This window comes from Copadichromis virginalis, linkage group LG5 (assembly GCF_057382275.1).
Source record: "Copadichromis virginalis isolate Kocher_CV1m ecotype Utaka linkage group LG5, C_Virginalis_male_GT1.1, whole genome shotgun sequence".
Lineage (NCBI taxonomy): Eukaryota > Metazoa > Chordata > Actinopteri > Cichliformes > Cichlidae > Copadichromis > Copadichromis virginalis.
Genome location: NC_140622.1, coordinates 21,255,170 through 21,279,756, shown reverse-complemented (window position 1 = coordinate 21,279,756; position 24,587 = coordinate 21,255,170). Strand labels below are relative to the sequence as shown.

At 40.2% G+C, this 24,587-nt stretch overlaps 2 protein-coding genes across 3 annotated transcripts in view; both read right to left on the bottom strand.

Annotated features, from left to right (window-relative positions):
• The window catches only part of tex264a (testis expressed 264, ER-phagy receptor a), an 81,462-nt gene extending 72,536 nt beyond the window's left edge, over window positions 1–8,926 (bottom strand). The window contains exon 1 of the mRNA XM_085456653.1: window positions 8,420–8,926. Coding sequence (XP_085312779.1) covers window positions 8,420–8,677 — 258 coding nt within the window. The 5' untranslated portion in view covers window positions 8,678–8,926. The remainder of the gene's footprint in view (window positions 1–8,419) is intronic.
• A 1,742-nt stretch (window positions 8,927–10,668) lies between these two features.
• fancd2 (FA complementation group D2) lies at window positions 10,669–24,199 on the bottom strand. 2 transcript variants are annotated; one of them, XM_085456648.1, is made up of 44 exons: window positions 24,034–24,194; window positions 23,754–23,814; window positions 23,452–23,586; window positions 23,297–23,364; window positions 23,099–23,205; window positions 22,914–22,974; window positions 22,732–22,784; window positions 22,545–22,623; window positions 22,303–22,427; window positions 22,132–22,219; window positions 21,947–22,051; window positions 21,756–21,856; window positions 21,528–21,639; window positions 21,371–21,406; window positions 20,661–20,807; window positions 20,427–20,561; window positions 20,209–20,340; window positions 19,962–20,066; window positions 19,726–19,835; window positions 19,564–19,618; window positions 19,168–19,287; window positions 18,369–18,442; window positions 18,128–18,271; window positions 17,925–18,025; window positions 17,713–17,828; window positions 17,458–17,566; window positions 17,263–17,361; window positions 17,064–17,158; window positions 16,827–16,982; window positions 16,612–16,728; window positions 16,230–16,358; window positions 16,028–16,146; window positions 15,794–15,904; window positions 15,355–15,485; window positions 15,165–15,264; window positions 13,963–14,085; window positions 13,751–13,844; window positions 13,579–13,650; window positions 13,398–13,436; window positions 13,244–13,318; window positions 12,782–12,856; window positions 12,531–12,677; window positions 12,341–12,448; window positions 10,669–11,039 (listed from the first exon to the last, which is right to left on the bottom strand). In XM_085456648.1, the coding sequence occupies exons 2-44, from the start codon at window positions 23,812–23,814 to the stop codon at window positions 10,953–10,955; spliced, it is 4,356 nt and encodes a 1,451-aa protein (XP_085312774.1). In that variant the 5' UTR covers window positions 24,034–24,194; the 3' UTR covers window positions 10,669–10,952. The 2 variants fall into 2 exon arrangements, with proteins under 2 accessions (XP_085312774.1, XP_085312773.1); XM_085456647.1 differs by having other exon boundaries at window positions 19,726–20,066; window positions 24,034–24,199.
• Between the last annotated feature and the right edge of the window lie 388 nt (window positions 24,200–24,587).

The window sequence follows — 24,587 nt, the reverse complement described above, 5'->3', positions numbered from 1 at the left end:
GTAATTTCAAAAGCAATTCTTTGCTTGAGGCTACAAGGGTTCTTTTTTGATGGATGAGTGCTCTCCAACAATACAAAAGCGCAGCTGAGAGAGGTAATTTTTTATTAGCAGACACGTAATGAGGATTTACTTTCTTCATCTTGCTTGCTCTTAGCCCCGTATCTCTAGCCTCCTGGCCTTCAGTGCTTTGTATGCACTGTTTCCAGTGTGGGGCGCTTTGTAATTGGTCATTTCTGAAGTGTCAGCAGGTTAGGGAGGGACTGGGGACAAACACACCAAGGAGACAACTCTCTACCTTGCCGCAGCATAAAACAAAGGATCACAATAAGCATGCCATGCTCTGCTTAATCCAGGATTATCACCACAGTCAAGACAAAACTGGAAAACTTCCACTCACCAAAAAGTAAATCTAAAATGTAAACTAGGAGGGAAGGAGTGACTAATATTGCTCGGTTTTTAAATAAACCATGTAAACCCTGTAAAGGCAACATAGCAGCACAGCTATGAGCTGTGAAACAATGATTGAAATAAATAAATACATCATTCTTATTTCATGTCAAGTTTGCTACAGCACAAAACTAAGTAGTGTCACTGAAATTAGTGCTGAAAAATGATAAGACTTAGAGCCAAATGCGACATGTTTGCCCTTCATGCTCTTGTTGGCAAACTGGGCTTTGCCATCGTGACAGACTGGAGTTAAAGAGGCTGTGATAGTACAAGGTCCTTTCATTGCACTGCAGCCAACAAATCTGCAAATTTAGACCCTCTTTAAAGCTCTATGCCATCTTCAGATCAGTGTCCCCAGTGAAGTATGACAAGGAGGAAATGCAGCATTCATAAAGAAAACCCCAAGTCTGTGTAAAGCGGATAACAACCACAATCATATTTCATCTACGGTTCAACTGGATCGGATAAATGTATGGCGGGTTTTGCTGGGGAGCTCTCTCTTTCCACTCAGTGGTTCACGGGATCATTTTCTTCCCATATATCTGGAACACTGAGCCAGATGGTTGTTTAGGGCACTTCAAAGACCAAGCAAAGAACTTGACACATGGCGAGAAACAAGAACAGGAGACTACAGGATAAGCAATTTCTCAACAAGAGCTGTCTTTCACCTCAGTGTGGCAGAGCAATAACCTGTCTCAGCTGAGTGGAAGCCATTCGCCCCCCACAGGCAGATGAGACGGCAAAGACAAAGTCACCAGGAAGGAAATTGAAACTTGCAAGGCTGCACAGCACCGGGACCGCAGGTATGCTGTAATGGGCTGTTTGCAGCTTAATTATCGCAAAAGTAAAGGAAGCACATGTATCCAACTAAAAAAAAAAACAAAGAACTGTGCCATTCATTTTACAATTTAGGCACAAAGCAAAAATCAACCATCATTGAGAAAACTGAGTGATTTAGCATTAGACTTTAATATTGGATCAAAATCACTTTTTGAACTGAAAGCTCAAAATATAAAAATGTCCTCAAATTTAAGTGAGCCCTAAAGCATCCAAATCAGATTATACATCCAGTGATGTGATGTTGTGTGGGCCCCAGTGGCCCTTTAAGTCAGGAGCCAAAGGAAATCCATTTTTTTGTCTCTCTTGCTTTCACCGAGTGCAGCTCTGTCCCTTTAGGCTGTGCTCAGACTTGGTTTGTAATTACACATGGCATCCTGGGAGCACTGGCATGTATAATTACTGGTGAGGATAAGCACCCTGCTGGAGGCAGGACACAGTTTTCCCTCACACAGTTGTGGAGCTGGTTTACCACTCCAAGGCCAGCTGGACACTGCGTGGCACTCATCAAGCGAGATGTAACAGAATTAATCTTCCCTAATAGGAAATATGAATGAATCCACCCCCTCATCCCCAAACATGCTTAGCTCTTTCTCTAAAAAATGTTCAACTGTATTCCTCCACCATCTCCAGACATTCTCCATGTCTTGTCTAATAAATATTCAGCTCTGTAATCCAATATCCTGTGTATCCCGGCCTAAAAAAAGCAGATGCGTGAAACGACGAGATGGATGGTGCAGAAGATTCAAAGACATTTTTCACCCTCTTGTTTCACTGACTAATCTGAACATGTCAGTTTATAGAGTAAAAAAAAGAGTAAAGCAGTTTGTGAAGACAGCCGAATTTGGGGGGGGGGGGGCACAAGCGGTTCTCCATTAAACCGATTCCATCTGGATTGCTCCCGTTCTCGATTTTCAGTGTCTTTCTCAGTCCATAAAAATTAATGGGGTGTTTTACTACAGGGAGAGTTGGCATGTCCATATCCTTGCATAATATTGGCTTGAAGACCTGTGGGACCAGACTCCAGGGTATGAGTGTATTTATTTCTCGTTTCATATCCACCTTTAAAAGCGGCAACCCCTTGCCAGAAGCCCCTCTTTCATGTTGTTGCTGTTGACAGACAGACAAGCAGCACTAAAATGCTAATAAATCTGACTGGGAGTGAAGCGATGCTCGGCGCTCTGATCTGAAATTCCGATTGATGAATTGGAGCAATGCAATGCTCTCAAGGTGAGTCAGACTACCAATTTATACCCCTCTTCCAAGGCACTTCCACACCTCTCACTGCCACTCCCATATATGTCTACACATGACATTTCATTTTCTCCTCCTTGTCATGGGGAGCCATGAGTTGGTTTGCTTCGGAGAGCTAAAACAAAGTGGGAATTCAACAGATCAGAGGATGAACCAAATAGCAGCTCTACTTGAGATTCAATGCTTACACAACATGCTATGAGTGTCACAGACAGTTGCATTTGCTATGTAGCTCCTTTACATATAGTCAGATGCCATTATATTTAAAGTGAGACGTAAATTTGTACTGTACACTAATTTGACTGAAGGAGTGAAATTGCACGCAGTTGTCCCTCAGTAAACTACTTCTGGTAACTGTAAGTACCTCCGGTAGTTTACTGCTTTATCCTTCATGACACGTTGGCCTCGGAGCACTCACTGCTGCCCACTCTTGTTAATGAATTCTGCTCTGGAGATTTCTTGCAGACAGGCAGCCTGCTTGTAGATTCTTTACTCGCTTTCATGCTACAACACAAGAAAGGGCTACAACTACAAAATCCAGTGATTTAGTCTGTACTTATCCAATCTGGGATCGCGTCATGGAGCTTATGTCAAAGCTCTATTACAGGAGATCCCGAGGGAGCTCTCTGCCTTCGATTGTCAAGCCGTGTAGGGTCACTGTGCAGCTGACTGACACCTGAGAGCCAAACGATTATTTTGAAATTTGAGGTTCAATCCTTCAGGTTTGTTGCGATAATAAGTTAAGGTAATTATAAGACCAAGCAAACAACTGTATAGACATAAATAAGCAACAGAGATGTCTTTAATATACAGTCAAAGAGCCTTCTGACTTGCCACATATACAACTGAATATATTCCACTGCTATAACAGAAGCCCTCTATTTTACGTAGTCAGTTTTGAATCCACATTTTCAGGGCACAGACCCCTTCTAGCTTTCATCATCGTCATTAAACAGCCACCGTATTTCAATCTGAATGCAAGGTGAATGCAGAAGAATCATCGAAAAACCAGCCATGCCCTGGAATAGAGAGCCAGGAGTGAAAACCACTGGAGTAATGTGTCATGGTGACCAGCCACTCAAGCAGGTATGAAATCCAATTTTATTTTAATTTGATGAAACTCATTTTGACTGAATGAATACTAAGAGGCTGGGCTGAGTCACACTACTTATGCCATTATAATAAATTGAGTATAAAGATCAATTGTGGTTTTGAGGAAGCACCTTCCTCCCACACAAACTCAATTTCAACGCTAATAGTGCCATCTAGAGTCCGTCAGTGTGCAGCTTAGCACGTTCAGTACATAGTAGATAGGAGATAACAATCAAAGTAAATACTGCATAGTTTAAAATACCTTCTTACTGATTTAACTAAGGAGTGTCAGGTAACTGCATAACATTATAAGATTCTGCATCTCAGCTGTGCTCCAGACTATCCTTTTTATTATCATATTCCAGATGTGGTCTTCTCCTGTTTTTTACATGTAAACATACATTTATTGCACAATTTAAATGTATATTAAACAGCTTTGCTGAATAAAGAAATTCAGGTATTCATTTTTCCTTAAAATAATGACTTGCCTTTTACTTGTTCTGCAGTATGCAATTTTGACTTATGCCATTGTCAAAGGTAGTCCAACACTTTGGACTACCTCTACTGTAAAACCCCAAAATGACTTAATATTAATTAGTGCATTGAGCTTTATGTATTGTTCTTTTTGATGGTGGCGGATGGGGGAAGTGAAGTTTACTTACCAGCACTTTAATCATTTAACAAGTTATATTAAATGTGATTTTAATTAACTCAAGCATGATAGACATTTTTTAATCTAATGGCCTGATATAACACAAAACTATGAAACAGCATATTTTGAACAAGGTAACAGATTCACTGCCTTCTCTGAATGCGGGCCAGTTATGCTTAACGCCCAAAGATCCATTCTGAGTCAGGAAAACCCCTTAGAGCCTTGACAGTTTCACACAGATAAGTACATAGTTTCATTCTTGCGAATGCGTGCGGTGGCTTTTAAGGTCTGTGTGTCTTAAGCTCGTGGTGGCTTGCTGTTAGCAAAAGCTAAACCCAAGACATTAGCCACTGATGACTTCCAGCCTGTTTTCACGCTCAACATTACTATTGAAATATTCATTAAAGCACTGTTATGGCAGCTACGCAGTACACGACACACACAAATTACAACAAAAAAATAATTTCAAGCTAGTTAAACAAATAATAATCTGTATTAAATATAAAAATAAGTAAACTTAACATACTGTTCCTTTTGCACAGTATGTTTTTTGACTTTATATTACTAGTAATTTAGGTATAGCATACTCATAATGAGAATGTGTTCAAGCACATTTGTTTTAAAGCCAACTTATTATAACTTATAATGTAAGGCCATGCTATCAAAAGGAAAATAAGAGTTGTAGTCAAGTGAAAGAGAAAGTTTGCACAGGAAGTGCAGCCCTGTCAAAAAATAAGTCCTGTAGCTTGTAGAACCACTTTTAGCAGCAATAATTTAAAGTAATCGTTTTCTGTATGACTTTACCAGTCACTCACATTGTTGTGGAGGAATTTTAGCTCAATATTCGTTAAAGCTAATCAAGTTAATTCTTCTTTAGTTAATTGAGGTTTGTGAGTCTTAAATCTGGAGCATCTGGACTTTGATCTGGTCATTGCAGGACCTTGATTCTTTTATTTTCAGTATTCTGCTGTGCTCAGGATCATTGTCCTGCTACACGACTCAGTTTTGGCCAAGCTGCTGGACCAGTGTTCTCACATTTGACACTTTTAAGAATACTTTGGTAAAGCATTCTTAAAAGTTTATTTGAGCTTATATGCTATTTTTGGTTTTCCCCAAACATGGCCAAACATCTCCACTCTGGTCTTTCCAAAGGACATTAAGAAGTCGTGTGATTTGTTCTGAACTTAAACTGCGCTGACATGCTCTTTTTAAAGAGAAGAGTCTTTTCCCCCTCCCGAACAGGCCATACTTGTTCAGTCTTTTTCTAATTGTGTTGTCATGATCTTTAATATTTAACATGCTCACTGAAGCCTGTAGCTCTTGGATTTGTTTTTAGAATTTCTGTGAGCATTGCATGGTCTGACACTGGTGTCAACTCCTGTGAAGAGTTGAATGTTCTCTACTAGTGAATAATATTTCTCAATGTAAAATGATGGACTTCAAATTATTTGGAAATAGCCTTTTAATTGTTTCCAGGTTGATGGACAGCAACAACTGCTTCTCTAAGGTCATTGCTCATGTTTTTCCTCTTTGGCACGGTGCTAACACACACCTGAAGACTCCACAGCGGCAAACTGTCAAAAGTCCTGCTTTTTTTGGAGGTGCTCGCACTTCCTGATGATCAGTTAATCCATTGCTTTTAATGAGCATCACCTGGCTGCTAATTTACCATCTTAATTCCTTAGGAAGAATTAAGGGTGACTGCAGAGTCCTGTGAACATTTTCTTTTCACATGACTGCAGGCGTAAATAGTTTCCTTAAGTAAAGTCTAAACAGCTAGCTGTAACAGCTAATAAAACTCATGCAATAAAAAAGCAGTAAAACAAATCTGATCACATAAAAACTGTATCTCTTCACGCAGATTTACTGCATTACAATTTAGAGTCCTGTTTGAAAAACTTTTTTTTAACATTAGTGTTAAGTAAAATTTTCAGCAAAAGTTAAGCCATGTGGCACTTTTGCAATTTATGTTTACTCCTGCGGATGGTGGGGAGTAATCAGAATGTCATGTCACTTTGAAAACAGTGAAGAGCCGTGGGTTGACAAAGAGTCAGGTCAAAAAGGGATTGAAAATTTGCACTAAGAACCTCAAACCTGTCAGTTAAGTTCAAATACTTGCCTACTTACTTTACCCCAGTAAAGCCTAATTCCTCATCACACTGCTTTTTTCCAGTTGCAAGAGTCATGCGATCTATATAGTAATCTGTGTGTTCTGTAGACACCCTATGAGCCAGACTCGCCACAAACTCCAGCACCAGCAAAAAAGTTTTAAAAGCTCTTCAATTAGTCTTTACCCAGAACTTTCCACTGGCATGACTCACAGTCAGAGCTTCTACTAAAAGACTTCAGTTAAAAAAAGACAGAGAAAACAGTGGGTGTAAGCAGAAATACAGACAGTTATGCTGTTGTGTCACATTCTTTATTCTATAAAGGGAACCGAATTGTGATCTGGCCATATAGAAATTCTGAAACTCTTACACACATGACACTGCTCCTTGACCACCACATAGACTGAAGTTGTGTCAAATGCCTCTATTTTGCCACACTGTTTGTCAGCTAGGTCAGCTCGTCCAACAATGTACACTCACCTTCCTTACCCTGTGTCAGAAGGACTGATGCAATATAAGCAAACAGAGCCTAAGTGTTAGGTTTTTTTTTAAGTCAACGACTAAGCTATATATAGAAAATAACTTGCAACTGTGAAATTTCATCAAACTGCACAGTGTTTGTGCTGCTCCCATACCAGCTGGGAACTCAATGAACACTCCCATCAGCTATTGAACAGACTCTTTTTGTTGACTAAAAACACAACTCGTGATGCCCAGCAGTATGTAGAATGAAAGCAGGAAATAACTGCAGTTCTCAGCTGAGGAATGACCCGGTTATGCAAAATTTGGATCTGGATCCATCTGACAAAAGGATATTCATTGCTTCTTTTATCTGGATTGTGACTGTAATATAATTCATTTAGGCTACAGCAGAACCCGCTACATTTTCAGACATCTGTCAGCTTTTCCTAGACACATGTGAAGAGGCTGTGTTTGCCCTTATAGTCAGGAGTCTGGTTACCATTTCTGAGTCAGAAACAGGCAAATGCCAAAGTGCCTTGGAGCCACAGATGAGTGGGGAAACAATATCAACAGTGCAACGTGGCAATGAATAGCCGACTGGTTTCATCATTCAAGCTCAGTTACTTTAAAAGACAGCTTGTATATAAAAGCCACTGAGCTACACACAGTAAATGACACTGAAATAAATCTGCTCACGCAGTTCAGTGCCATGAAAAAATATGAATAAACAGTATTTAGAGCAAAAAGATTTTTTTATTATCCAAAAGGGATCAGTGGCCACTTAACAACTTAGCCGATGTTTCGTAGCTTTAGTAAAATACATGTATTTATATTTAAATACAAATGCATTTACATTTAAAGCAAAAAATGCCAACATAAGCACTTTCCAATGACAGGATACTGCATGGAGAAAAGAATTCAATTAAAGATGTAACTGTAGCTGCTGGGAAATTGTGAGGTGATTTTAGAGACAATACAATAATGCTACACATACTGACAATACTTTTAAATATAAAGGCAATCTTTATCAAATGCTAACATGTATATTTGTTCATTAAAGGAAGGAGTTTTTTGTGTGATAAAATTAAACTTAGAAGACTTTCTTACTGGAAAGTTTTGTAACACAGGTTTTAGTCAGCCTTAGAGGAGTCTCTTATACTGCATGGATGCTATATATCTGATCTGTGCTGCTTTGTTTTGCGTGCGAAATGTTTTACTTACTAACACATTATAAAAAGACAATTTATCAAGAAAATAACCAGCACTTATTGAAGCCATGGTCATATTTTACTTTTTTTTTTTTCAGGGGTATTGTTAAGTCCACTACACAGACAATCACAGCTCAATGTTAAATGATGCAACAGTCTAAGTTTTCAATATACATTGTGAGCCTTTGAGTGACCTTTAGGACACTCTGCAGGTCAGTATATCTTACTGGCTGCAATATCTTATCTGCTAACAGAGTACATTGGATTTCGATGTTATGTCACGGGGTCAAATGTAAATACACCTTCAGTGCTGTGTAGTTAAACATTACGGTAACAGGTGCTACGTCTCACGGTCTCACCTGCTTGGGGTCATCGTAGAAGACACCGATGGCGTTCAGCTTTGGCCCAATGCTGCAGCTCTCAGTGTAGGCTGCACCGCAGTCCTTGTATGGTCCCTCTTTAAACTTATAAGCAATGGTGACATTTCTAATTGGCGGCGGTCCAGTCTTAATGACAATGTCTGACAGGACCCCCGCGTACAGCAGTAAGCTCCCCACCGTCACAACCAAACACAGCAGAAGGACAATTATCAGCAGCAGCAGAAACAAATCGGACATGGTCTCTCAAGGCGGTACAATAGCTGCAGACACTGCAAAATCTGGTGCTAAACGTCCTCCTTCGGGTCACTCTCGCACCGACGCTGTCGTCCTAATGGCTCAAATAACACGGCACAAGAATCGGGACTATTCAAAAGTCAGTGCTGAATTGTTGTTGTTTTTTAAGCCGAAATAGCTACACAAAGTCCAAGCACAGCGGAAAGCTAGTTATTTCCCCAAACAAAGGTACACGCTTCCCGGTCAGACCAAGCTTATTCACCTCGGGGGGAGGCGTTTATGTTTTATTTAAAGGACTTGTTGGTTTTTTGTAAATTACGTCGGTAAAATAGCAAATAACCGTATAACACGTAATACTAAATGAATATTACTCCTACTGAGCTTCGAAAATCCGGCTTGGACGCAAAGAAATACTCATTATTTTCAATAGCACCCCCTTTCCATTAATATGAACAAGTCTAAAAATAAATAAATAAATTGATAAATAAAAAACTGAAATCAAACATTACTGCTTTATAGTGTGACAACGTTCAGGTAACGGTGTAAATTCAAAAATACTCATATAAAAAATACATGTAAGCAGAATTTGGTGGATATTATCATTACAGTATGCGCAGGCATACCAGAACAAGTCTGGAGTACTATTTGGGACAGGAGCGGCGTGGCAGAAAACAAAAACAAAAAAAAAACAGATGCACTATTTTCCTGCTTTTCACAGAAAACTACCAGAAACAACACAAGATGATGTGTACACTCACCATCAGATTAGAGGTCCTCAATGCTTATTTAGTTCCTGGGACCAGAGACACAAACCATGTTTAATCTCCTCAGTGCTATCAGCTCTAAACCACTTAGATCATGAGTATGAAGTGTGACAAGTTATCATTGTTTGGCAGATCAATGTGCTGCAGCCAGTTTTGGTGTATTGTTCCATTTCAGTCAGCTGCATTTTGGAAAGCATCTAATTTATCACGTACTGTTCACATCACATCCTGTTTGCTAACTCTTTTTGTTCCTAATTTTATTAATTTACTAGATTCATGATTATAAGCAGAGAAATGCTGATTATATTTCAGCAAACATATTTTGTGTACCTGTCTCATGCTGTTTTCAAGTGCTGCTGATGGAAATTTTGTGATATAGTGCATTACGATATATGATCAACATTGCTGAAATAAAGGCTGCTACATAGAAATGTGTGCTACTATCTACTGAAATAAAAATGTTAGTTTTAAACTACACGGAATAGACACAATAAAACTAGCACAAAGGCACTATTTCAATTTCCTTGGTGATGTGTTAAATAATAAATTGTGCATTGGACCTGTAGAGGATTTCTCTCCTCCTCAGGTATTTTAACAGCATTCAAGCCATAATGTATTATCAATAAAAACTCTATAATAACCCTGCAAAAAAGAAAATCCAATACTTTAAGTTTCAGGAGCAGAAAACTCTTATACATTCATTCAAAGCAGCATCTGTTCTTTGTGAGGTGAAACTTTCCCCAAAGCTGTCACGTCATATTTCTTTAATTATCATGTAATACAACTTTAATGTGAAATCCTGTGCTTTTATATCAGCAAAAGCAAAAACTATGATTCACTGTTCATAGCTAGAGATCCATAGTACATAAGGAATGGCACTATTTAAGAGTTGTTGTTTTTTACTCTAATGTAGAATTTTAACCATCAAGCGCTGTTATTAAATGCTCATAAATGAGTCTCCAGGACCTTAAAGTATCAAATATATATTGTTTCCTTTCCTTTAGAGCTTACACTAATCAGTGCTGTCCCTCATTACAGGATTTGTTGAGCCTGAGCACTGTGATGTGATTTTCCCAGGCTTACAATACAAAGAAAAAAAACGCAAGTTCTCTAACATTGCCTCAAATGACAGAGCGTGTCAAAACACTACATTATTATGGTGATATTAAACTAATGACAGGACATACCATTTTATACAAGATCTGGAAAAGAGAGGTCTTGAAAATTAAATGAAACAATCAAAATCATTTTTATTTTTTATTTTTTTTTACAGTTTCAAAGCTGATAAACAAGGTATTTTATCGGAATCGTTAAATTGGTAAGCATTTTAAAATATAACATATGAATGACATATTCATCCACCACTTTCAAATGTAAAACTTTTTTTAACACTGTGCCCTAGTGTGATAACTTATTTAATAGGATTAACAGTAATGAGATGTGTTCACCTGTAAATAGAAACAAAATGAAAATAGGAAGATTCAAACATTTATTATTATGTCAGTAAAGACGTATTACTCAGAGTCATCTGAAGTATCCTCCTGGTCCACATTCTCCACCCTGTTAACCTTTTTAATTCCCTCAGAGTCACTCTCCTGGGCCTGCACACAATAACAGCACACACGGTAAACATGACTATTTGTGAACACGCATGTATGAAACAGCATTAATGGTAGAGAATAAATACAGTGACTATATGTAAGAAAGAGTTACATAGTTATACAGTACACCGCTTCCCTGTTAACTGTCTCAGCCACTGTCTGTGAAGGTTCTCAGTCATCCAGGTCATCGTAGTCAAAGGAGCTTGCAAAGAAAAGCGTCTGGACTTCTTTAAGTTGCTTGAAGACGTTTCACCTCTCATCCGAGAAGCTTCTTCAGTTCTAACCATTTGACCACCATTTGACCTTAGAACTGAAGAAGCTTCTCGGATGAGAGGTGAAACGTCTTCAAGCAACTTAAAGAAGTCCAGACGCTTTTCTTTGCAAGCTCCTTTGACTGTCTCAGCCACTAATTTTTAGCCTGCTAGAGAATGACAGTTATCTTATCGGCCCCACTGCTCTACAGCTTCAACTGTCTGTTGAAGCTGTTGAACCGACCAGTTAATACTTCTAAAAGTAAGTATAGTGCATTGGAGGGGGGAGGGGCTTATTTTGTATTTTATTTTAACCAGTTTTCAGATGCCAAAAACTTTTTTTTTTGTTTAATAACTATTCAAAAACAAACAACAAATTGTAATATATATACACCACTGCCCACTTTATTAGGTACACCTTACTAATACATTGAACTCAAGGTGCTGCACATTTCTCAGAGATTGTGGTCCATATTGGCATGACAGCATCACACAGCTGCTGCAGATTTGTTGGCTGCACATCCATGATACAAAAATCTATTTCTCTTTTAAAGGTGCTCTATTGAACTGAGATTTGGTGTCTGTGGAGACTATTTGGGTGCAGTGACTTCATTATTATGGTTCAGGAAATCAGTTTTGTGATTTGGCACATTATCCTGCTCGAGTATTGCTGTTGACCATGTCCATCTCTTTATGATGATGGTCAGCAGTAATAGTCAAGCAGGCTGTGATTTTTAAACAACGTTCAGTTGGTACTAAGATGCTTAAAACACCACGAGCAGCCTGAACTGCTAATATAAGGCAAAATGGATCCATACTTTTCATTTTGTCGACACCAAAGAGAGACCCTACCATCTAAATGTTGCATTTGAAATCAAGACTCATCAGCAATGTTTTTCCAATCTTCCATTGTTCAATTTAACTGAGCCCGTGAAACTGGTGTACCTAACAAAGGGTGTGAGTGTATAGGCAACAAACGTCTAAACTGCAAAAAGCCTTTGGAGTGTCGGCCCAATTCATGTTTTATCTTTTACAAGAAATTACAATTACCTCATCTTCTGACTGCTCCTGTGGAGGTGGTGAACGCTCTGGCTGCTGCTCCTCCTCCTCCTCATCATCATCTTCTTCTTGTGACCTCTGAGAAAGAATCTCTTCCCCCTGCAGGGTAAATCATATTCTTTTAAGTTAATGATTTAAAATGTATTAGGAATTAAAACAATAATGTTAAATAATATTTTACCTTCAGGTTGCGATTCTTCAGATTACCCATCCAAAAGGCCTCCTGACAGTTGTTGAGCGTCAGCATGGCCTTCACTCTGTATACAAACAGCTCGAGGCTCTTCTTCAAGGCTGGCACGTGGTTGGTCAAGCTGGTATCCTGATGCATCTGAGCACCAATGTATTATAATCAGTTAAAGAAATCCCGAGGATAAAGGTGAACACTACACAGACTCGGTTCTTTCTTGAATTTAACAGAAATAATCAAATTACCTTAGAATGTCCACACATGTGATGAAGCTGCCGAGTGCTGAGCTGGAAGGTCTTCAGCAAACTCTGGACGTCCTCCTTGAAAGATACAAGCATCGCCATGTCTATTACAGGTTCATGGACAAATATTTTCCAATATGTGCTGATATATAAACTTTTCTTTGCAGAAAATAACATAGGGAAAGATCCTTGGCTTAAAATGGTCTTATCATATAGCTAGCCAGCAGAGCCGCTCAGGTTCATTGTATGCAATCCTCAAGCTGACGGTGGGGTAAAGTTAATTAGATTACTACGCTGATGGTGTTTTTATTATTTTGCCAGTATATAAAATCATGGTTAGGGTATACTCTCCTACAGAACCATTGAGAGTTTTAGTAAACATGACACTGTGTAGTGTGCATGTGACGGGGGTGGGAGATCTGACATAAAAGTACACCGACAGCTGTGAAGTGGCTTCATAACTACCTTGTGCCTTTTGAAACTGTAGTCCAATAGCGGCATTCCCAACTTCAGGAAAGACTCCAGGAAAAGGCGGCCATACTATCAAATACAAGATTCAAACCAGTTAAGGAAAACGTTGAACAGTTAGTGTCATAGTCAGCATGCAGAACCCACTCACCTTTAAGCACACGTTGAGAACGGGCCGAGAATCAAAAACCTGCAAGGACAAAAACACACACGTGACATGGAATGGATATTAACTCCCTTTTTAAATATCATTCATTCTAATCACTTTTCCAACAGTACCGTGACCATATACTTAGCTAAAGGTCAGCAGTCAGTCAGTTTATATGTTATACCTTAACCAGGTTGACCAGGATGTGAAAGTCCCTGACAGCCAGATTCCATGTCAGCAGTTTCTCACTCTGAGCCTAGAAGAAAGGCATACATGACTTTCTGAGTTTATGGGTCTGACTACTGTGATTTACATAAAGGAGAACATGCTGGACAGTGTGACACCTAGTGGCTGACCTCAGTGTTGTCACTCATTTTGCTAGCAGGAATCTTGCGAACAGCTTTCTCAAGCTCTGCCATCAAGACTTTGTAGAACACCAGGAATGTCTGCCTGATGAAAGAGAGAAAACCAAAGACTCAGATCTTAATCTAACAGCTTAACCAACAGTACAATCACCAGAGTTGACTCCAGTATGACTGAGAATCAAGAGCTCATGGTAGAGACCTACCTGCTGAGAGTGGGCCAGGAAGCAGAGCTCTCATCTTTTGATGCATTGATGAGCTCTGGGATTCCTTGAGCAGCTATTTCCTCCACTGCCTTTAGAATATCATCAACATGTTCCAGATAGATGCTACAGAGGCAGCCGAAGAAAAAGATATTGCAAGATAAAAAGATCGTGATTCTGATTTCTGAATTACCTTAGACTAAATTTGACACTGATGTGTGATGTACTTAATTTTTTATCGCCTACTGGTGATATATTTATATGCACTCACCGGCTGCTTTGTTAGGTACACCGGCTCAACTGCTGGTTAGTGCAAATATCCAATCAGCCCAAAGCATGGCAACTAAACGCGTTTAGGCTTGCAGACATGGTCGAAACAACTTTCTAGATGTCACCAGTCAACAGAGAACAGCAAGCTCTCTATGAGTTTGAAGGAAGTCAACAATAAATCAAATAACCACTTGTTACAATCAAGGTATGAGGCAGATCAGCAATTTGCACAGGATCAGCAAAATTAGGAAACAGAAGATTGGAAGAATGTTCCCTCATCTGATGTTTCAAGATTTTTACTGCAACATTTGGATAGCAGAGTCAGAATCTGGTGTAAACAACATGAACGCATGGATCCATCCTGTTTTGCGTCAATGTTTCAGGGTTATGGTTGTGTTGTTATGGAGTGGGAGACATTTTTGGGGGGTCCCTTAGTACCAAATGAGCATCTTTAAACACCACAGTCTATCCGAGCCCTTCCCATACTGTAAGCAATCAAAGCTGGAACAACATGAATGTGGTTTCTTTTCTTAAAATATATTTTTGGGGTTTTACAGTGGAGAGAAAACAAGAAAGCTGGAAGAAAGATCAGGGGGAAGACATGAAGTAAATGACCAGTCAAAGTGGTTTCTTTAACATGACCTGGCTTCCACAATCACCAGATCCCATCTAAAAGTGCATCTCTGGGATGTGATGGAACAGGAGATTGTAGCCAACAAATCTGCAGGAGCTGTGTGATATATTGTGTCAATATAGACCAAAATCTCTGAGGAATGTTTCCAGCAACCTTGGTGAATCTGTGCTTGAATGACGTCTAACCCAGTACTAGCACGATGTACCTAATAAAGTGACCAGTCAGTGTATACTCAAGACTTTTAGCTGCTTTCATTTGAGTTTACATTTGCACTAGAGGGCCACAAAAAATGCAGACGTACCTCAGGAGAGTGTGAAGTGCTTCATTGAATTTGGTGCCTCGCTCCTTCTCGCCACTGGCCGTCACCCAGTCCTGGTTCAAGAAACGCCGTGCAAGGGACGCTAAACCAAGAAAAATAAATAAATCAGGTCCTCACACACTCTTTGAAAATAATTCAAGTGAATTAAAATGAGGCATCGTATTAGCCCAACCAGTCTGCTCTCTGTAAGCGGCAGGATTTCCTCCTTTCTCTGACACAGTGGAGAGAAGCTGAGAGAGACACAGAGCTATGCTGAGATTTGGCACTGTGCTGCGGAAGTTGAGCAGATATTCAAAACTGTGTCTAAAAAACAAAACAGAGAGAACAAATGCATTTATTATGTTATGAAACACAAATATCAGAAATGTCTAAAATAAAAACAGAGGAAGAAGAAGAGAGAGAAAGAGTTTCGTGGGGAGCATTCTGTCAACAATAGCTTGGTCCCTGGATATCAAATCTTTTTTTTTTTTTACATGTAAGCGTGTAACATGTAAGCATGTGCATGTAACAATCTACCGCAGAAATAAGACTTCTTAGTGAGAGATGAAAAAAACAAATCAAACTATTTAGAGAAGTGTCCTCTAGCAGAGTCTTAAAACTTAACCACTCACTTCACAAGCTGCTCCAGAGTCAGCTCAGCACCTCCCTCTTTGAGTCGTCCAGCAAAAAATCCCAGAGCCTTCTTCAGTAAGCTCTTCTGTGCTGGTTGACTAAACCCAGACCTGAGAGATGCACATATATATCACATAAAACCCAACACCAGTCAGACTGAGGCAAACACTTCTCAAGGCACACTGCTCTAGATGTCTTCTGAGGTAAACATCAGTGCTGCTGTTTCTCCTTACCAGCTGAAGGTAGTGTTCAGGACCTGCAGGAGCAGCTGATAGGCTGAAGACATTAACTGGTATTCCTCCACATCTGTTGCAGGTCCATCAACAACGCCGTTGTTTTCAGATAGCATAATCTGTGAAAGAGCGAAAGCATGTGTGAGAATTTCTTAAAAACGTGATTTCCCATCTGAAGTCAAGACATTTAATGATTCGATACCTGGAAGTGGTTGTGGCAGTTCTCCAGGTGTGAGCAGAGAGCAGGCATAAGTTGGACACAACAAGAGGCAATATCCTTAGAGCTCCTTTGCTGGAGGTGGGAGAAGCCCACACTCTTATCAGTTCTTCCCTACACAGGAACATAGTTCAATAATTACAGTTAAATTATTAAATTTATACTGTATGAAACTATTGAGTTTCGAGGACAAACAGGCTTAAATTAATTTGGTCTAAATAAATTGCTCCATCTGTGACTAGAATTCCTGCTACAATATATGAAATGTTAACCTAAAATGAGCAGTGTTTATTGTGACAGAGTATTTGTTTTCTCTAACATTGCTCCATAATGCTCGTTACTACTGTTGCTATGCTTTTTTCCACACCTTGAGGAATGGAGCTCTTTTGGCCGGGGCAGCTGTTAGACTAAACTCTAATTTGCGAAGCATATCCTCCAGGAGGAAGACGAGCTCAGCAGGGCCCAGCAGAACCTCCTCTCGCACCTTAGCAATGCAAAAACATTAGCTTGATTCAAATGGTGCATACGGTATAGTTGTAAAATACATTTAAGCAGCACACGTTTCCAAAAACGCTTATTTACCTTTGTGTGGAGCTCAGAGTCCAGCAGCGAGCGTGACAGCAGCCCACACTGCAGAACGCTAAGCACCTCCATGTCGAGCTCCCTAAAAAACAGTCTGTAGGACGCCAGGCTGACACCTGGCCGGATCTCCTTTACCTTCTCCTTTTCTGGCTGCTCCTTGATCACAAGCAAGTTCATGTTTTAGTTTGTTTTGCTTTAAACAAACACATGAGAGGGTCGACTTTGTGAGATGTTTACCTGCTGAGTTTCATCTGCTTCTGTCGCCTCTTCAGCCTGTGAGCTGCTTTCTGAAGAATTCTTACCAGAGGCCTTCCTTTTCTTTCCTGTGCCATCTAAATAGCATAACGAGGTCAATGTTATTATGTATAACTAACATACACATAACAGAAGCATATAAACAACGTAGGCTAAAATATCCTGTTACAGGTGGACTCACCTTTCTTTATCTTATTCACAGGAACAGTGGAATTAGGTACAATCCCATCTGTACTGTCTCCATCAAAATTAGCAATAGGTGGCACATAGCCAGGTGTTCCTGAAAGTCAAAATAAAGTAAATTGTTAGTAAAACTGACACTGCAGGGCAGAAAAGAGGGGTTCTAAGTCCTTTTATTGTTGGATCAAAAACACACCTGCCAGAGCTCTCTCCAACAGTGTCTGAAAATAAGTGATGTTCTGCAGGCGAGTCAGTACTCTCATCTTCATATCTGTGTCTTTTTGTGTACAGAATGCATTTACCACCTGTGGAAAAACACACACAGCTTTAGGCGACAGTCACGCAGGCCTAGAGACCAGCCACTAGGGGAAAAGTGTTGCTGTGTGGCTGGGGCTTCAGTCACACATCTTGTCTTTTCCAAATAAGTAAACTGACATTAACATGCAGTTACCTCTCTGAACCAATTGATGGTGTGAAAGAGCAAAGTACAGAGGAACTCCCTCTCAGCTTTTGACAAGCTCTCAACTTTCTCTACTACGTCCATGTCTGTTAGGATCAGAGGGCACCCTGTAATGAAGCACATAAACACATAAGCATAAACTGCTTTATAGCCACAGTACCACACCGGTTTCCAAAAAGTATTCGTCACTCCTTCTTCCTCACCCAGAAGGCCGTCAATTTCCTCCAAGTCTCCCTGATGCCGCTTCTCCACACACAACCTCAGGAGACGGAAAAATGGGGACAAACACAGAGAAGACACTCGCCTGCTCCCACAAATACAACAAACAGGAAATATCAAATACAGTAAATACAATGAGCAAAACAGATTATTGATTTAGCATTCTCTTATCATGGGGACGACTCACTTATGTGCCTTATTGACTTGATTTTGCAAATCTCCTTTGTTTTGGATGTCTTTGGCCAGTAGAGGCATCAGGTTGATAGCAATGCCTCCCTGCTCCTCATCTTCATACAATTTGTACATTGCACGGGCCGGAAAGGGAAAGGACCTGAAAAAAGACAAAAAACAGGGCGGCTCAGTGATACCAATTATATAAAAATATAACTCAGTATGCTGAAAACAGTTACTACGTCATCATCACTGACCCTGATATTTCCGGGCCCAGGTCCACTACAAAGTCATCCTCAAAGTCTTGAAGGACACTTTTTCCAATCATGTCCTAGAAGAATAAAGAAAATAACAGGAAGGTTTCATCTTACAAAGTACAGTACAATCAGTTTTTACTTTAAAGTTTAATTTGTACAGTTATTAATGTATAAAAACAGTTTTAAAAAGAAATAGAAACTACCACAAAGAAAGAAAATAATTAAAAGTTATGTCTGAGCAAAGACATCTTTGTAATCATATCCACTAACGCAGCGGTCCCCAACCCCCGGGCCTCGGACCGGTACCGGTCCGTGAGTCGTTTGGTACCGGGCCACGAGAGTTGAGGCTCAGGTGTGAAATGTATAGTTTTCAGGGTTTTTAATCGGTTTCAGAGTTATTTTGTTATCGTTTTTATCGTTTACTCGGTTTTCCTTGGTCTTTTCACGTGTGTTATGAATAAATTTTCTTTTTTTCGGTACCGGTACTAGTTTTATTTTGTTGTATTTATCCGCGACACCTTAAAGGCCGGTCCATGAAAATATTGTCGGGCATAAACCGGTCCGTGGCGCAAAAAAGGTTGGGGACCGCTGCACTAACGCTAGAATGTTGACCAGCTAACACCTATAGCTTCACATAATGCTACTTTGGACCTCATGATGAGACAGTAAATGTAGCCTCCAGTTTGCCTTCAGTACAACATGACAAACTGCATTTGAGAAAGCCTCTTAAGCAGCAAGAGCGAGATATTCTACATATTGCAGAATAAGAGAGACGTTTTTGTGAGTTTCTAAAACATACCTGGACCTGTGGGTCCAGAGTAGAGCTCAAAATCAGGTTGGCCAGTTCATCATAATAAAGAGCTGCAGCCTCAGGTGAGCTTTCACTGCTCGACTTCACCAGCTCCAACAGAGCCGTCACCTGCAGCGGGAAAAACAAACATAACTGGAGATCTGTGACAGACTTCAAAGGAAAAAAAAAATACTGGTTCAACCAAAATGAAAGGGTCCAAAGTTTGAAAGGTTCTGAAGTTTTTACAATGTAGATACACCATATATTTAAATACTAGCTGATCAAACACTGTTATCTTAAATAAAACAGGCAAAGATGTGGCAAAGATAAAAGAATAATGAGATTTTAAAGAGTAATCAATAAAAAAAATCATTAGCACCACTTGTTTTAATGGCTAATACGTACCTGTCTGATTGTCTCCTGGGACAGCGACCTGCTCTGCGATTCCTTCGCTTTGGACCTGGAACAGACAAAAGAGGTTAGGGACAGAGTCTGCTGATGACACCGAAAAATTAAATCACAGAGTAAACAAGATGCTTATCTAATGTTTGCCAAACAAGTTTTTACCTGAAAGCCCCCATGCTGCCTACAATCATCACAGCACCAATGATGCCAATGCGCTTGTACTTGGGCACAGTGCTGGAGAGCTGTTTGCGGATCACTATGTGCATATCATCCTGTTTGGAATAAAACAGAAGAACACAGGTCAGTAGATGAGGGACAGTAAAAAATAAAAAAAGCAGAAAAAGTGTCCAAGGCTGGGCTGTCCAATATCTGGATCCCCCGAATGCGTGATTTTGCACCTGAATGTGAGATCCTTGCTTCTGTCCAAAGGCCAGTTTGCTCAGAAGGTGGAAAAGTCTTCGAATCTGCTGCGGAGTGAGGTTGTCCATGTAGTCCAAGATTCCCTATGTCAAATATCATGACTGGTTACAATCAGAACCAAAAACATTTTAAAAACACCGCTGCTGGGTAAGAAAAGCCATCATCCGCACGCTGCTTGCTTTGTATAATTGATTTGCAGCTACAATGTTTCGATCGCCTCGTCACCTTGACAAAAACAGCATACATGGCCATTTCCGAGGGTTTCTCGTTAACCAGACCACAGAGCAGCTCCAGAGCCACGTCCACCTCTCCACCCACACCACTGCACACGTGGGTCACGAGAGAGCCCACCACCTCCTATTAAAATACCATGGGGTTGAATTACTCAGAAGAATCTGTATTTAGAAACATTTACGCATGATTCAAATTATTCTCAAACTCACCTGATGGCAGTAAGAGTCAAACGCAGTGAAGGCATGTAGGTACATGTTTCCTCCGAAAGGCACCACGCAGGGGTCGGGTGAGCGTACCAAACTCTGAGCTAAAGCAAGGGTGGAGGGGAAGTACCCTCGCATGACCTAAAAGAAGAACAATAATAAATACAATGAAGTATTAAAAATTTTAAAAAAACTGCACTGTTCTTATATTTAAGCTTCTATTTCTACAGGCTGACCCACCTGAGCGTAGTCCCTGAAGGTTCTCTGTAACAGAGCCTCTTGGATCAGTCCGTTTCTCACTTTGACCTTCAGCACTCTTTCTGCCCCCCGTCGGCTCTGGTTGGCATTGGTGGAGTGAAGAATGAGCAGCACCAGGAGATCCATGACCTAACATGGCAAAGCAGAAATATTACAAAGAGATGCCTAAAAACCTTAATGTGGTGTATAAACAGGCTTCCTAAATGTCCTCCTTCAAAATGTTTCCCATAATCCAACTGTGACAGTTGACATCAGTAAAGATGAGTAACAACATGGTCTAGTAGGTGCATGTACACATGGTGGTGGACTCAAACAAGTCACTATGATAAGCAAGAGAAATTAATTTCTGTAAAATTATCCAGATGTTATGAAGAAATGTGCTTGAAATGTTAAAAGTAACTATCCAATAGCTTTCTAATAGTGGAGACTTTTGGATGCCCGTGGTTCTCAAACTCTGATGATACAGAAGCTAAAATCACACTCGTCACCCCAGAATGTTTTAAATCTGTCACTAAATACAAAATCAGCAGCTTAACTGCATAAATTACATTAATTCAACGTCTTCTTATGTATACAGCCATGAATTTTTCACCTGGTGACCCATGGCCCCCTTCTGTTTGAGAACCAGTGTATAGACCTAAGAATGGGACCAAGCCGTCAGTTAGCATTCTTTGGGAATATGCTGAACTTACCTTATGCCCCTCCACCTCATTCACAGACTCTATGGCCTATTAAAAAAAACAGAGAGAAAGAGAGAGAGAGGGGGGAAAGTACATTTAAGTCACTGACACAAGCAATTGACTCAGTCAGTTAAGTGAGGGGCCATAAGAACATTAGTTCATTTCATACCTTGATCCAAGCCTCAGAAATGGTTTTCTGGAATCGCACTGCAGACTTGATGCAGTCCAGTATCAACGAGATGCTGTCCTGGCTGCTGCCAGCTGCTGCCGCGGAGGCAGACCTGCATCAAAAACATCAAAAACTGGATCACATCACCAACAAACCACATTTATTACTTCAAAACTTCAGGTGTGTCACATGTTTTGATACTGGGCTATAAATTAATTGTTATCTTACCCGCCTGGTGCTTTGCTATTCATACGACTCTGAGAGACTTGCAGCACAGGCGGAAGGACGCATTGCTCAAGCTCCAGCTTTTTTCGAAGATTACAGACAACCTAAAAACAAGGAACCACTTCTCATATCCATTCATTTAGTAAAATTATGGTGTGTATGGGGATTTTTTTGTATTGCTTGACCACTCTGACCTCGTATGCATCAGAGGCCGACACAGAGTGCAGGATGAACTTGACCACTACGGGGAGGTCCTCTAGCTGCACAGCAGCCAGCGTGGCCATAACAGCTCCACGGACCTGAAAAGCCAGAGAAGCGACAAGTAAGAACGCATTTCTACCAGTGCACATGTGTGTTTATATGTGCATGTCCACACTACCTCTGTCAGCAATGAAGATGCGAGGTTAAGACTAGAAAGGGCATCCAGGATGGGAACGGTCAACTGAGTCTTCTCCTGGAGTAAAGAGCTGCAGAGAGGAGGGGTATTAGCAGCAACCTTAAAACACAGATTGACCACAGCACATGTGTGTTAGAGATTTAGTGTACATACTTGAGCTCCCTGGCTATATCATTGTGCTGGGAGTCTTCCAGTATCTCTGGCAAACTGGTGATGATGTCACACTGAACCTCCGCCGGAGCTACTGACACCAACTCCATGAGCTTCGACGCCAAATCCTGCAGGAAGATAAATAAGCACAAAAGAAGAAACATGTGATTATAGGACAAACTCAACAGGCCAGACACACCTTCAATTACAAAAGCAACAAAACCTGTCATCAAACAAATGATTACCTTAGTGTCCACAACTCTGTCTAGCCATTTGAGTTGGTTAATAATAATGCGTGGGATACTAACTCCTCCATTGCTGGTACTATGGAGTAGAGAAGACAGTTAGATTTTTTTTAAAGACATATTAAAAGTATTCCAAATTTTAAACCAAAAAATTGTGTAGTACATCAAAATGTCAGGAAATACTGACCTATCTAACATATACTCAGGGAGCTTCTCAAGCAAGGTGTTAATGATGGAAGTCTATTAAAAAAAAGGACAGGTGATTGGGGATTTGTGGTAGTGTATTTGTACTAATACATACTGCTTTTCATTTTGACTGTGCTTGTGAAAATGCAGTTTTCATTTAGAGGTGATCACAGAAAATCTCACCTGTAACATTTCAATCCCCAACAACATCCGCAGCAGGCTTTCCTGGAATGAACTGACAGAACTGCAGCACACATGAAAACATATCAGTTTTATTAGCTTAGTCCAACTTCTAGCTGTGTCCTCCATAATTTATGGAGCTGTCAAAAGTAGCCTTATAATTCATTGGTTGTTTATGGGATGTTTACCTGGAGTCTCGATTAGACGACTGTGGGATGCATGGAAGAAGGCAGTTCCTAAACCTGTCAGTGTTCTCCATATATGACTCCAGTGCTGTGATGAATTCTTGAATGATCTAAGAGATGAAAAGTAGGAACTTAGGGCAAAACGTGTTTTTTGTTGTATTTTTGTGTTTACTGTAGGGTTGTTGTACGGTTTATACTCACACCAGGATACCTGGGGCTCTTCTGAATTTGCTGCTGTATTCGTCTCTGAAACACTACTTGGTCAACACCTGGAGAGGGATAAGACCAGATGTAGGTGAGCATCTCATTTCATTTACAGCCCTGCTTTGTTTCAAAACTGAATTGAGTGCGTTTACCTATCTCGTTAGGCATGCCGCCCTGTCTCAATGTGACACCGGCCACTCTGACAAAGTCAACAAACACACACTGACTGGTCTCCTCTGGGGCAGCTTCCTTAGACTGGCGACCAGCGCTGCGACTCTTCTTCACTTCTGAAAGCAGATATAAACCTTAAAAAACAATATCACAGAAAACAGCTATACAGCTTCTCTCGCGGGAAACTGTGTCAACATAGGTGCTACTTAGCTCCCAAGACTGATGAATTTTTTGGGAATACATGGAGAAACATGCCTTATACACATACACGTTTTAAACTTACTAGGTGCTGCAGGAGCTCCCTCTCCTTTATCCACGGAGGAGCGTCGCTTTTTGCGCATCATCTGATGAAATATGAAGGACAGAAGGCTGTTAATAGCTATATTAGGCTACCAGACACACACAGGGGAGTTAAAAAAAAAAAAGAGGGGACGGTAACCACTGTCGCTATAATAAACGACACATTTCAATAACTTTAACACAAACGTGCTTTAACATCATGTCGATATGAAATGTTCTGGTAAGGTTGACAGAAATGTTTTTATGAAAAATGGTAGACATACTTTTACTGAGCAGACGAAGCCACGGACAACCAGACACCGAAGTTACAAAACAAACTTCCGCGCCAAACAGCTCCGCGTCATCAGTGTCGTCACACTCGGGCATCCTATTGGCTGCTAGAAAAGCTCAGCCATAACTGCACCGTTATAGGTCACTCTGTTTACTGATCTGTGTGCTGTATTTTACTGCAGTCCGTCAGTAATGTGCAATATTTTCATTTTCAAACACTCAGCCGGTGTGTATGAGGTGATCATACTTAAGCGTTTGGGACTGGATACATAATAACTGAACCGGCTTTACGGGACGAGCAACTCCATCAAAGAGTACACTGGATCAAGCTATTGCAGTGCCCCTTGCTTTCTTCTTCGTCTCTCTTAGTTTGCCGACAACATTGTCCCGCTAATATTTAAATTTATTAAGTTAATACATTACTTATTTACATAAAAAATATATTAATAAATATCGTTTTTATAAGTAAATTTTTATTAAAAATAAATAATCATATTTATACATGAGCCTGTATGGAACCCCACAATATTTTCATGACAATACATTA

Excerpts from the sequence above, each read along its gene's own strand:
- fancd2 (XM_085456647.1), bottom strand. The coding sequence starts at position 23,814 with ATGATGCGCAAAAAGCGACGCTCCTCCGTGGATAAAGGAGAGGGAGCT. Across the intron at positions 17,567-17,712 it reads CCATCAATTGGTTCAGAGAG|GTGGTAAATGCATTCTGTAC; the intron begins GTAACTGCATGT and ends GTTTTTCCACAG. Across the intron at positions 12,449-12,530 it reads TGAAGAATCGCAACCTGAAG|GGGGAAGAGATTCTTTCTCA; the intron begins GTAAAATATTAT and ends TTTACCCTGCAG.